Source organism: Sarcophilus harrisii, chromosome 2 (assembly GCF_902635505.1).
Source record: "Sarcophilus harrisii chromosome 2, mSarHar1.11, whole genome shotgun sequence".
NCBI lineage: Eukaryota > Metazoa > Chordata > Mammalia > Dasyuromorphia > Dasyuridae > Sarcophilus > Sarcophilus harrisii.
Genome location: NC_045427.1, coordinates 24,960,975 through 24,974,297, shown reverse-complemented (window position 1 = coordinate 24,974,297; position 13,323 = coordinate 24,960,975). Strand labels below are relative to the sequence as shown.

The 13,323-nt window shown below is 36.1% G+C and overlaps 1 protein-coding gene across 2 annotated transcripts in view; it reads right to left on the bottom strand.

Moving 5' to 3' along the window:
- The window catches only part of CTNNA2 (catenin alpha 2), a 1,447,481-nt gene that overhangs the window by 42,947 nt on the left and 1,391,211 nt on the right, over positions 1-13,323 (bottom strand). For both annotated transcript variants that reach the window (XM_031957116.1, XM_031957117.1), the window contains exon 17: positions 7,196-7,330. In XM_031957116.1, the coding sequence (XP_031812976.1) occupies positions 7,196-7,330 (135 nt within the window). The remainder of the gene's footprint in view (positions 1-7,195; positions 7,331-13,323) is intronic.

Below are 13,323 nucleotides of genomic sequence, written 5' to 3'. Positions count from 1 at the left end.
CTCCTCTGAAAAGTGGTAAACTAGATAAGTTTGATATTAATCCTGAGAAGGTCCAGCTGATACACCATTTGTGTTAAAATTTTTGATACCAAAATGCACAAGCAAATTGAATAGGCTGATTTTATTCAGTATTTGGACTTTTCTCTATTTTCCTGACTTAATATGGATGATCAAGAGTTTATTATATAGAAAATCAAAGGATCTGCTGTGTTGTTCATTTCAATTATTGAGGCTTAAACATAAAAGTCCCACCCAATAATCTTGACACTTTGATTTTCTTTCTCAATGAAATTGATCAAACCCCTCAGACTTTAGTTTGATGAGACAGAAATGAATAACTAGAAATTTTAAGAAACTTTCCCTATATCCAAACATTTTCAATGTTGGACAATCTAGTACAAATTTAATGGCTTGGAAAGGTTAAAGTTGTTAGAATCAATCGAGAAACATTTATTAAGCATATATTTTGTGCCAAACACTGTGCTATACTGAACAAATATATTATACAGCTTGCACTAAAATCTAGCTCATATCTCCCTTGAGCATTCAATGTACATTTCTAATTATCTCAAGCATTTTCAACTGATTGTTCAATAGACAATTCTAAGCCAAATCAACAATTCACTATGTATCTGCCATGTAGAAGTTACAATGTGAGGTATTAGAGATATCCCAGTCAAAGCTGAAATCCTCAGAAATTATATATGCACACAAATATACATATACATTCATATATATATGTATATAAAAAAATTGTGTGTGTGTCTATATTCCTGGACAGAATTCCTTTTCCCCTCCAAAATATTTATTTTCCTAAATTGCTTTATTTTTACTGAGCCACTATTCTTCCAACCACATATTTTCAACACTTTGCCATCATTCTTGATGCTTTCTTCTTAATCCCATCCAATATACAAACAACTGGAGTGTTTTGCTTTTTTTTTTTTTCTAATACACGACTCTTAAGAATAGCCTTGTCTTTATTCATATTTTAGCTTCTCTAAGTCAAAACCTCATATCTCTTACACTGACTGTTACAATAACTTGTTCATTCATTCACTCACTCACTCATTCATTCATTCATTCATAAAAACAAAGTAGAAGGGATTCCAAACAAGGGAAGTATTCTATGCCAAGGCAAGGAAGTACAAGAGAGATTACATATGTGATGAACAATCAAAAGCATAATTTAATTGCAATAATTACTGGGATATTGGACAATTACTGATTTCATATATCTGGCCAAAAACTTCTGGGCTAGACTTGGAGAACTTATAATCATATAAGGCTATGTGGTTACATGTGTGTATGTACATATACATGTACAGGTATTACTAGACATCTTATTACATAATTCAAAAGTCAAATATTGATTATGTGAGAATTATCTGTGACTTTAGTTTTAATGTCATATAATATAAAAAGCACAAGCCTGGGCCCTTGTCTTGGCTTTGACATTAATTTATGATATTCCTTGAAGCAGTTCACTTTTACTCATTGGGCCTCAATTTTCTCATCTGTAAAATGAGGAGTTTGCCCCCCAATATTCCTTACAGCTCCAGGTTTATGATCCTATGAGCTGAAAAGTTATTGCATCTCTATCGGTGGAAGGAGTACCTAATTTGACAAAGAGCAGACTCTTGAAGCAGAAAAGTAGGAAGATGATCCAGTAGGACAAAAGAAAAAAAATAGTACCTGCTTACTTTAATTTTTTTCTATTATTATAAGGACAGAAATATCCTGAAGTGTCATCTCATTCCAGAATCCCAGAAATTTCATGTTTAAATGGACCCTTGTAGTTGTTTTTAACCATCTTCCCCTTGATCGTCTCCCCTCTACATTATCCTTTACAAGAGCTATCCAGCTCCTGTATGAAGATCTCCAGTATCAAAGCAGACCATTCCATTTTGGAACAGATCTAATTGTTAGAAAAAAAAATCCTTGCACAAAGCCTAAGTTTGCCAACTTGAAACTTCAGTGCCCTGCTCCTAGTTTTGCTCCTTAAAAATGCGGAAGGGGAGAGTTGAATCTTCTCATGAAACTCTTGAGATAATTAAAAACATCTTTCATGTCCCCCTAAATTCAGGCTAAATGTTAGCATTTCTGTCAATCAAATCCTTAATCCTCTCAACATTCTGATTGTTCTCTTATGGACACTCTAATGTGTGGATGTCTTTCCAAAACTGTGGTATCCAGGATTAAATATGATATAACAGATACCATGTGACAATGGGAGAGGATAGCAAGACTAAACCTTATTTAGAGTATTATATCAAAAGTGCATCAAAAGAATCTATTAGCTTTGAGGGATCCCTTTGTCACATTGTGGAGTTCTACTGTACCTCTCATGTTAATTTTCTAGAAAGGCAGTTTGGGTACAGAGAAGTCAATGAACCCCTTCATCACATCACAGTCAAGAAACTAGGCTAATAATCTAAGGCATCTGCTGTCATGTAATGAGAGAGACTGGTGGGAAATACAGAGAATAAGATGAGAAAGGGAGAGAGACAGAGAGACAGACACAGAGACAAAGACAGAGAGGCAGTGACAAAGGAAAAACACAGAGATGATTTAAGTACACATATGACAGGAAATGTGATTTGAAGTATTACTGGTGTTTTAGAAAAACTGCTGGATTAGTGGATTAGCCAGAAGGATAATTTGGCTTTTGGTCCTTGTTTTGCTCATAGCTAGTTCTATGGTGGTTAAAAAGTAAATCACATTTGAGACACATTCTTTTCACTTTTAAAGATGAGGGAAATGAAGTTCAGAGAAGGTAATTAATCTATGAAAAGTAATACTGCAAGTTGGCGTGACAGAGGTGAGACTCCCACCCAGATATTCTGACTCTGAGAGGTAGAACTATCTTTGCACTGTCACACTAGCTGTCTTAGGCAAGAACCAGGGCTTGGCAGTGGAATATTTTCAAGATGGTTTCTTTGCCCAGGTGAAGTATACAGCCTTTTGAAGTAGCATGGAACAATCAGTTTCTTAATTTCCCTTGCTAAAATAACAGACTAGGCTTTCAACTTTGTGTCTCCAGCCCACCTGAAGTGATTTTGCAGAATCTAAAATCACTTCTAAATTTTATTCTATAATTCTGCTCTATCAAAACCCCCTTTAGAAACAATGAATTGAATTTACTCACATTGAAAAAATAGTCATTTGAGTTTTAATGTGAAGGGTGGACTTTCTTTCTCAACATTAATGATTCTTTGAGAATATAACCCACCAAAGTGGGGGGGGGAAGAGGAAAATATTTTCCAACTTGACATCTAACCATAGCTATAAAGAGGCAATTGTCTTTCTATACACATTTACAGAAGAGAGAAGAATAGCAAGGTTCATAATGTTGTTCAGATTCATATTGATTGGGTGACCCTAGGCAAGTCACTTAAACTCAAAATGCCTTCCCCAGATATTAAAGATCATCCATTGCCAAGCAGTTACAAATTTACATTGGTAAATATTTTCTCCACTTGCAGTTCCCCACACCAATAAAATCTAAAGTTCACATGGCAGTGACAGGAGATAAATACTCAACCACACCTACATTCATGCATATATGTATTCTTGGGTACATACATGTGTATATGTGTGTGTGTGTTCAGGTGTGTATTCACAATATTATCTTTGTAGAGAAATTCAAACTTGGAAAACCCATGCTAGTCATCATTTATTACTTAGAAGTTTTATTGTCTGGGTCACTGAGCATTTCAATGAGCTGGTTATAGTTATAGAATTAGTATATATCAGAGTCAGGTCTAGAACTCAAGTCATCATGTTTTCCAGACCAATCTTCAAGTTGCTCATCTTCTCACATAGACAGTATCCCAAGAATCAATGCAATCTTAAGCTATTAAAGCTTAAAATTATACTAACAATTTGGGGATGCTCTGTCTGTATGATGCATGAAATTATATATATATATATATATATATATGTATATGTATACATACATATATATATATATATATATATATGCATGCATATATACATGTGACCCAAGATCTTTCAGCTATTCCATTCTGAGGTATGACTTATAACTTAGTAGTGTGACATCTTTTCAGTATAAAAACTTTCTCTTCTGCTAAGATCAGTTGTGCCCACATTTGGGAGCACAGACACCTGGATACACACCCACATGCATACAGAGTCCTACAAACTTAACCTATTCAGGGAGTTTTCTTTGTGTATAATAACAAACTTCATATTTTTCCTGGAAATTTTTTTTCAAAACACCATGCTCACTTCTTCCCCAAGGGAGAGAAAGAAAAAAAAAAGGGAAGGAGAGAGGGAGAGACAGAGAGAGAGAGACACACAGAGAGAGACAAAGAGACCAAGACAGAGTGAGAGAGAGAGAGAGAGAGAGAGACAGAGACAGAGAAACAGAGACAGACAGAGACAGATAGATAGGCAGAAGTTTTCAATGTCCTCATACACACTTGTTTTTAATATGTGTGTTTTAAATATACATATATGTAATACATAAATGGTATGTCTTTCAGAAGAAAGAAGAAGAAATTTCCTATATTCCACACACTTAAAATTACTTACTAGACAGAAATGCATCATATACAGGGATACAAATTTAGAGTTAGAAGTTAAGGTTTTTGGCTTTAGCTTTGAAAGTTAATACCATGTTTTCTCAATAAGACAGGCATCATCTGGAAACAGGGTGTCCCAAATGTCTTGGGCTTGGCAGAGAGCATTAGGATGTACCAAACAATTTCCTGAAGAAATTTCAAATCATATTATTTTCAGCCCTGAAGCATGGCTTTGAATCCTCACTGAATGGATACATAGGAATAGGTATAAAGATTTTAGCCAACATTTGCAGCTGCAAACATGAACTATGGTGCCATCTCCTTAAAAATCAGGCAGGAAAATAATCAATCCAAGACAAAAAGGGAGGGAACTCCCAAATATAATTTAAACCTAAAATACAGGAGTCTTTTCATGGCAAAAAATGGTTGATATTATTTTCTCTCATTTGTGAACCTCATATCCTTGTCTCCTTTTGCCTTTCAGAAGATAATCAGGTATAGTGGCCAGAGAAGTACATAGGGAACTGATTGGCTTAGCCAATGAAGAATAAGATAGGAACAGAAATATGAAGAGAAAAGCAATCTACAGATTCCAGTTAGGCACTGAAGAGCAATCTTCCTTTGCCAAAAGAAAACAAAAAGAAAAAAAAAAAAAAGAGCAATGACCCAAGAACGGTTCTTTTGTTGTGACTACAACACATGTTACATACCATGAAGAAGTCCTGGATCAATGTTATGATGGAGCTCTGAACAATTCCTCTAGGAGAAATCATTATCAGTTTCTGTAACTTCATACAACACACCTCAAAGAAAGGGACCCCACCAGCACTGGTTTTTGTGTCCCTGGATATATCTTCAAAACTAACAGTGCAAAGGATGAAAGCCACTGATGGGTTGGGACTACATCTAAATGAGGAACAGACAATGGAGATGAGGCTTTGGAAGCAGTGACTGCTAATAATGATGCGCCAGAGAAAATGATGGCAAGCATTTCTGCCCAGAAAGCTTTGTGAAGGATGAGGCTGCGGAGTCTGAGATTTACAAAGATGCATCGTGCATCCATGTTTAAAAAAACAAACAAAAAAAAAAAAAAACAAATTAAAAAAGAAGAAATCGGATAGAGGGGTTTAAAGCACATACGACACAGTGAACCAAAAGCACTCAGTTCCACAACTGTTTTGTACAGATGGATGAGAAAAGCTGTATGGCATGGAGAATGGTACCATCAAGGCAGAAGAGAAGAATAGAAGCATGGCGACTGGAATGCAACAGCATTGCTTACAAGCAAGAGTTTGGAGGGGAAAGACCCCTGGGTGGGGGAGGAGGGCACAATGCAAGACAGATTAGGGCTTTGCAGTGAAAGATTTTCAAGTTGGATTTCTTTGACCAGGTAAAGAAGTGGAGAACCTTTTGGGACTAGCACAGAACAGCCAATTTCTTAGGCTCCCTTGCTAGGACAGCACAAAGTAGGCTTTCAAGATGGTGTCTCCAGGCCAGCCCGGTCATTTTGTTTCATTATTACCTTCTTTGAGAGTAAAATCATTTGTCAACTGAAGCATCTGGAATCACATGGGATTTTGTTTTTTTCCATCATAGTTGAAAAAGCTTGCCTGAGGATTGAATCATGGTGAAATTCCTGAAAAAGGGCTTTACAAAGAATTGGGGTTTGTGACCAATCCAATCCTCATAAGCCATCCACCATCTTGAAAATGTCATTTCATGAGTAATGTCACACATTTAAAATGGCGTCATTGCAGTTGGCTGGGAGAAGGGTGGGAAGAGATTAAGATTGCTGGAGCCAGTTTTTGGAATTTGCATACAAATCACAATGACCAGCAAATTTTGGGCTGGGAAGTTGCCTTTAATTCCCAGACTTAGAGTCGGGGATGAGGGTGGGGGAGGAAGACAGGGGCAAGAAACCCAACACCTCTATATGGAAATCCTGCCAAGAAATACTGCATGTACTAAATATTCCTTGAATTTTCCATGTTGATTCATGAGATGGAAATGGATCAGATGATTAGAGTTCCATGGCAAAAAGGAAAAAAAAAAGGAACAACTGAGCAAAGAAAATGTAATTGTTAGTGTTTGACAGCTATGTTAGTTTCTTTTTGGCAACAGCACGTCTTCTAGGTCTTAGGTCATTGATAAACCTAGTATGCATTGGAACCTGAGTGAACCTGTTATTTTCATCATCTTTAAGAATTAACACAAGCCCCCATGTAGAGCTCCTGGCTCTTGTACTGATGATACAGATTTCTAATACTAAGAAAGGGAAGTAGACTTACAATGAGTAAATATACAAAAGCCCCAAATAATTACAATAGTCACAGCTTGGCAATGAGTTTTCAGACTCTGAAATTAGTTTTCTTGTGAAGAATGGAGATTTTACAAGGGTAGTATAAACATAGGGTAATTGGAAAATCGAATTGCTCTTCACCAGTTATTGTGGGGTCTGGAATAATGGCGATAACATTTTAAAAAGCATCCCTATGTATGAATCACTGATGTTTGAGTTGTTGTCTACTTCTTCTATTTTAATGATTTATTATTATTAGTTTTGAAACAGTACTGTTGCCAAGAATGGTTCCCTTACAAGTGCTAACATAGTGGGACCTTTAAACTATGACATCCAAATACCAGCTTACCCCTGATACAATCAGCTCTCCGCCCAAGTTCTGTACTTCTGCCTTGACCTTGCTGCAGATATTAAGCTGGTGGCAATACAAGGCAATTCGTTGAAGGTAGGCTAATAAATCCTGTTTGCACGCAGAATCAGGACACTGAAAATTAAAAAAAATATATGACATTCTCAATTATATATTATCTTCTATAGCACCCATTATATCAAATCTCACATTTGGACATGATTAGTGTCTATTCTGTATTAGCAAAACACTACCCACTAATCCCCTTCAGATGGGAGGTAATGGTTGAGAATTATTCTTTCGGCTTCTATGGAAGTTCCCGAATTAAAATATGAAGATATCCCAGAAAGCCCCTATTGATAGCATCTGTAAATAATTAATTATACTCTTTGTTAGCTGCCTTCTGCACAGTAAAGACAGCTAAGTAATCTCAGAGGCTATTTTGTGGCAAACTCCATTCAGCTTTCAAGAATCAGGGGAGTCTATTGACGCATAACACCCAGCCATTCTCCCCTGGAAGGAAATCATTTATGGTAATCTGTATGCTGCATTAAAGAATATGATTTCAAGTTGCTGCTTTAATAAGACGACGAAGCAATTTATTTCCTTTGCTTGTCTAAGCAAAGTATCATTCTTATTATAGCATGCCTTTCTCCATTTTGGACTCATTGTGAATCTCAAAATTAGAGGGACCTATTCAAGGGCCTTAAATGTAAGAGGCTCCGAGATAGTTTATAACCAATACAAGTGGAAATGTTCCTAGAACAATTCATCCAGAGTCAATTGAAATGAACTATGGCTAGTAAGACACAATTGTTCACCTTGCCCATTACATGACCAGCTAAGATAATGAAGTCACTATTTTCTATGGGCAAAGGAATGTCCTGGTCTCCAACAATTACTTCCTTTGCTCAGTAAAGTGTGTCCCTGCCTCGTTATCTCATTCATGATTCTCTAAGAATCCTCACGTGAGTTGCTTTCTTATTGGACTTCATAGCATATGGACTTCAGAGATCTGGGAGTTTCAAAATGAAGTCCTTGGGCGTACTGGAAATTTTAGATTCAATTTGATATTTCACTAACACAATCATCAGGTATCTTGGAAAAAGTACTATGCAACAGTATCCAAGGTCAATCACGGTAGCCTTTGGCAGAGGATTATGTGTATGAGAACGTGTGAAACACGAGAAACCTAAATGAAGTCCTGGAAAAGTGTTTATCCAGCCTTGAGAAGTTCAGCAGCTTCTCTCTGTATAATTTAAACTTACGATTTGGACACCACCATATTTTCTCTTTCTATACAAAAAGGGAAGGAGGATTTAAGGAGGTCACAGAGTTTAACCTACTCTCTGCATGGCTGTTACTAACATGCCTTCTTCTATGTTATTGCATCTATCAAGAAAGAATCCCAGAGAGACCATTTCTCCTTCCTGCAACTATTTAATACTGTAATATTTATCTGACTCCTGAGGCCCATGTACTGAAAAGAATTAACTTTAAAATGATATCTCTCCAGAGAGCTGACAAAGCTTTCAATACAAATACCTTGGAGCAAATTAAACTGGAAGGCCTATCTCCTTGGAACAGTAATTAAAAATGCAACAGTCCATAAAAAGTTTATATTGCATGCATATCTTGAAACTTCGGGAAAACATTTTCCAACTACAGAAAGGCATCTGCTGATGGCTTCCCCAGCTTTGTTCATTGTCAGCTGTTCGGCTGAACCTCATCCAGAGAAATTTAAAATGCAAAAAGCATGTGTCCCCAAGCGGAACACCTCTACAATCACTCAAATCTCCACAATGCTTTAAAGAAGTTCAGATCTAAGAACAAGAGAAATGGCAAGTCACTTTCTAGTGGTTATTTCCACAATGAAGAGGAGGGGAAAGCAAGGAAGGGTGTCTTGTTTCAACATTATGGTTTCTTTTCAAAGAAATCATCCTCTTGTTACACAATTCTCTTTTACAAAGTTCATCTTCCTCCTGAGCCAGTTCAACTCAATATTATTCTTGACTTCTTGGCTTCCTTGTACTATTTCTGGTCATACATTGCCAAATATCAATGCTGGATTTCTACTACCATCTATTATCTTTGCTCCTCTCCCATAATACTGAAAAAAATGAGGAAATTACAAAACAGTAATGACTGGGCTCACTGCAATCCTATTACTCTTCTGGAAATGATTTTTTAGCCCATTCACCACGATAGCTGATCCAAATCGTCACTTTTCTCCTCAAGCTTATGATACGATCCCTTTCTTCCTCTCTTTCAACTGAGACCCTCATTTCACACTCTGATGGAAAAAAAATGAGGGATTTTTTTTGGAGTTGTCTCTTCTCTTTTTCTCCTCATCTCAGATCCTCTTAATATCCCTTTCTCCTCCAACACTCCATATTCTGAAGAACATCATCCTTCTCTACCCAGGGCCATCCCCATTTATATAAACCTTTGATCCCATTCACTCCCATCTTTTCAATCATATTGCCTCCCACTATTTTTGCTGTCCTCTATCATCCCATTACCTTACTCTAACTTAATTCTAATTACACTTAATTGAGTGAAAACTCAGTTAACGTCTGATAACAATTTTGTAGTGGACTAAATCCTGAGTATTTTGAAATTTCCTCCTATTTTGTTCAGTAGCATAGAAGAAGAGTAATCTCCATAAAATATAAATCTTAGAACCAGGAGATATTCTTACCCAGTATTCCCCAAATAAAAGTATTGTATACTGAGCTGGAGTACAGCCACCTGTTTTCCTCCAGTTTCGTTTTAGCATTTGCAATGCAATTTGTGTTGAATATGACATTTATTTCAGAGTATTTTAAATGTGCTCATCCTACCTTCCCGTTTTGAGTTTAAGACTCTTCAGTGAAGGGATAATAATTAAGATTTCCTTCAAATATGAACTCTCTAAGACTCAAGGTATTGATGCCCAGAGGTTTTGTTCTCAGTATACACTAAAAAGCTGATGCTTCCTGGAATTATTTAAAAATTTCCCTTAGAGAAATTTACATGAATCTCTGTGCTACATGGTCATACATTTGATTTCAACTTAAGAGTTATGTGATTTGAACCTTCTAATTTTAAAAATCAAGGAATTAGGGGCAGTTAGATGGTGCAGTGGATAAAGTGCCAGCCCTCAAGGAAATGGAAGGACCTGAGTTCAAATTTGCCTTCACTCACTTAATCTGCTTGACTCCGGGCAACTCATTTAACCCCAAATGTCTCAGGAAAAAAAAAAAAAAAACAACCAACAAGATGAAGGAATTAAATCCTAGAGATATGAAGTGCCTTACCTAAAGGTATACTATTCTAGTATGATAATTTATTTTATTTTCTTCTATCATTTCGGTAATATCTAACTCTTTATGAATCAATTGGGGATTTTCTTGACAAACATACAGGAGTAGTTTGCTATTTCTTTCTCCAGCTAATTCTGCATATAAAAAATTGAGACAATAAGGGTTAAATGACTTTTCCAACATCACACAGTTTACATGTGTCTGAGGCTAGATTCGAATTCCTGAAGAGTAGACTTTCTTATTCTAAGAAAAGTGCTCTGTGCCATTGCACCACTGTGCCATTTAGGTTCCCCATGACAGATTTTATGAAGTTCAAATTACAGTGACTTTGATTATCTAGACATCAGTTATTTGAGAGCCCTAGATACACAGAACACAGTTGAGAAGTAAGCAAAAAGCAGGAATAAAAATCTTCTTGGAAGCTTAAATAGATAATAGTATTACAGATTTAATTATAGAAGTGGCCTTAACCACCTAGCCTAAGCTCCATGTTTTAAAGATCATAAAAGCCTGATAATTTATAGCACTTGAAAGTGGTTTACAGGCATTATTTTATTTGATCCTTATAACTTCACAGTAATCCTTATTATCTCAATGTATAGGTGAGAAGGAAACTGAGATAGAATGGGACCAAGTCACTTGTTCAGGATTACACTAGCTCTAAGTATCTGAGGCAGGATCTGAATTCAGGGTATCCAGTACTCAGTATACTCTGTCATTTTGTTGCTTAAAACTGATGAAACTATGACAGAGAAATTAGGCAACCTATCCAAGATTACATAGGCAAGAAGGGATACAGCTGAAATTTGAACTCATGTCCACTCTCTGCAAATATAATGTGATTCCCCCCCCCCATTTTACACTTTTCACATTGGAAAACCCATTAGCATGACCCCTACATGTGTGTTTTTTAGCTATATAAGCCACAGAGCAAAGGTTGGAATGATTATATGTAGCTTAAAAGGTCATCTTATAGGCATTGTGCTGGAGCCCCAATATGTGTGTGTGTGTGTGTGTGTGTGTGTGTGTGTGTGTGTAAATGGGGATGGAGAGATACTGAATCTCTTAAGCAAGTAATTGTTTATGAAGTAGTTTCCAAAGGATGTTAACTTTACAATGAGAGTCAACTAAAATCAAAAATTCATCCTACTGGGGGTGGAGGAGACGTTTAGCTCAAACAGTATTATAGTCATCCCTTTCACATTGAGTGTTAGAGGGACAGAATCTAGTGTGATATGGAAAATCCATGTAAAAAGGTTTTGGTCTTCCCCTCATATCAGAAAAAAAAAAAGTCTTATTTTTTTTTCTTTTATGGGATGTTTACAATGTCTTATTTGACATTTGAGTTTAATTTGGTCATGGGCTCTGTTTCATCTCCTAGTCTTTGTATGGAGAATGTGTCTTTCACAAAACTCCTCCCAAATCCCCATTTATTTCCTTATGATGACCTGTGATATGTAGAAACTGTAGTGGGGAAAGTTGTAATGTGAAAGGGATAACTCTACTTACTCCGGAATCTCCTGAGGGAATTACTGGATGACAGTCCAGTAAAATTATTTTTCCCAAGATGGCATTGAGTTATACAACAGGGATTCACTTACACTATGCTCTGTTAAAATTAATAGGAGAATAGACTGGTTGCTATCCCCAAAGGATTAAATTTTTTTTAAATATCCATTTATCTGAAGAGCTAGCATGAGTAAATCCCCATTTCTCATCAAGGCCAAATCAACAAAAGATTGCTAAATTGGACTTATTTGGAAGAGGGAAAGTTAGAACTCAAAAAAAAAAAAAAAACCCAGCATATATTTGGCAGTAGACTCACTGATCAATTGCTAAAATGGAGGCCATCTAAATGTTACATCACTGGTGGGTATGGCAAATGAAAAGTCAATAGAGCAGAGTTCTCAGGGAAATTCATCAGGTGATTCCAAATTTCTCATTTAGGGAAGCAGGGACAATGAAATGAGAAAACAAGATTTCCTTTAAAGTAACACTTTCTATATAAATAACTTAAGAAAGGCAAGGCAGCATAATATATAGTCTTCAAGCCAGGAAAAATGGATTTTATTGCTATTTCTGAGATCTACTGGTTAGGTGATTGTAGACAATTCATCTTACTTCTCAAATTTACTTTGAAAGAGAGGGATTCTTCATGGAAATTTACTGACATCAATGCAATTGTTGGTCTTTGTTGGTCTCATCCTATTAAAAATGGAAAGTAGCATGGAGTAATAGATAGTGAGTAAGCCTTAGAGTCAGGAATACCTAGATTCAAATCTCGCTTCAGCCACATGATAACTGGGTTACTTTGGGCAAGTTACTTTATAATTCAGTATTGACACAAGTGTCTTGAAACAACAAGCTATCTAAAAAAAATGCTTCCAATTTTGTATTAGTAGAAATAATTTTTTTTTACATCAATAAAATTTTTCTACATCAATATAATTCCAAGTCCTGCTTTAAAAATAAAATTAATTCTAGTAAGCAGACCTCGGAGATTTGAGTTCAAAACCTGTCTTTGATGTATTTTGACTAAGGAACTATGGTCATATTACTTTCTCCATGCATCAGGAAGCAACTCTCAAAGAACCGTAACTCTACAATCTAGATGAGTGACCTGTACTTGGGAGTCCCCAAATACATGAAATCACCCAAGAAATATAAAGAAGGACAGTTTTCCTGTCTGTTTTTTTTTTTTTTAAGAGAAAGCAGCTGATTTTATTTAAAATCAAGGCAGCTTGAAGAAACTGTTGTCCATGACTACAAACTTCATACTTATGAGGTCATAAAGGTGGTTTTTAATTGGCTTTCTTCTGAACT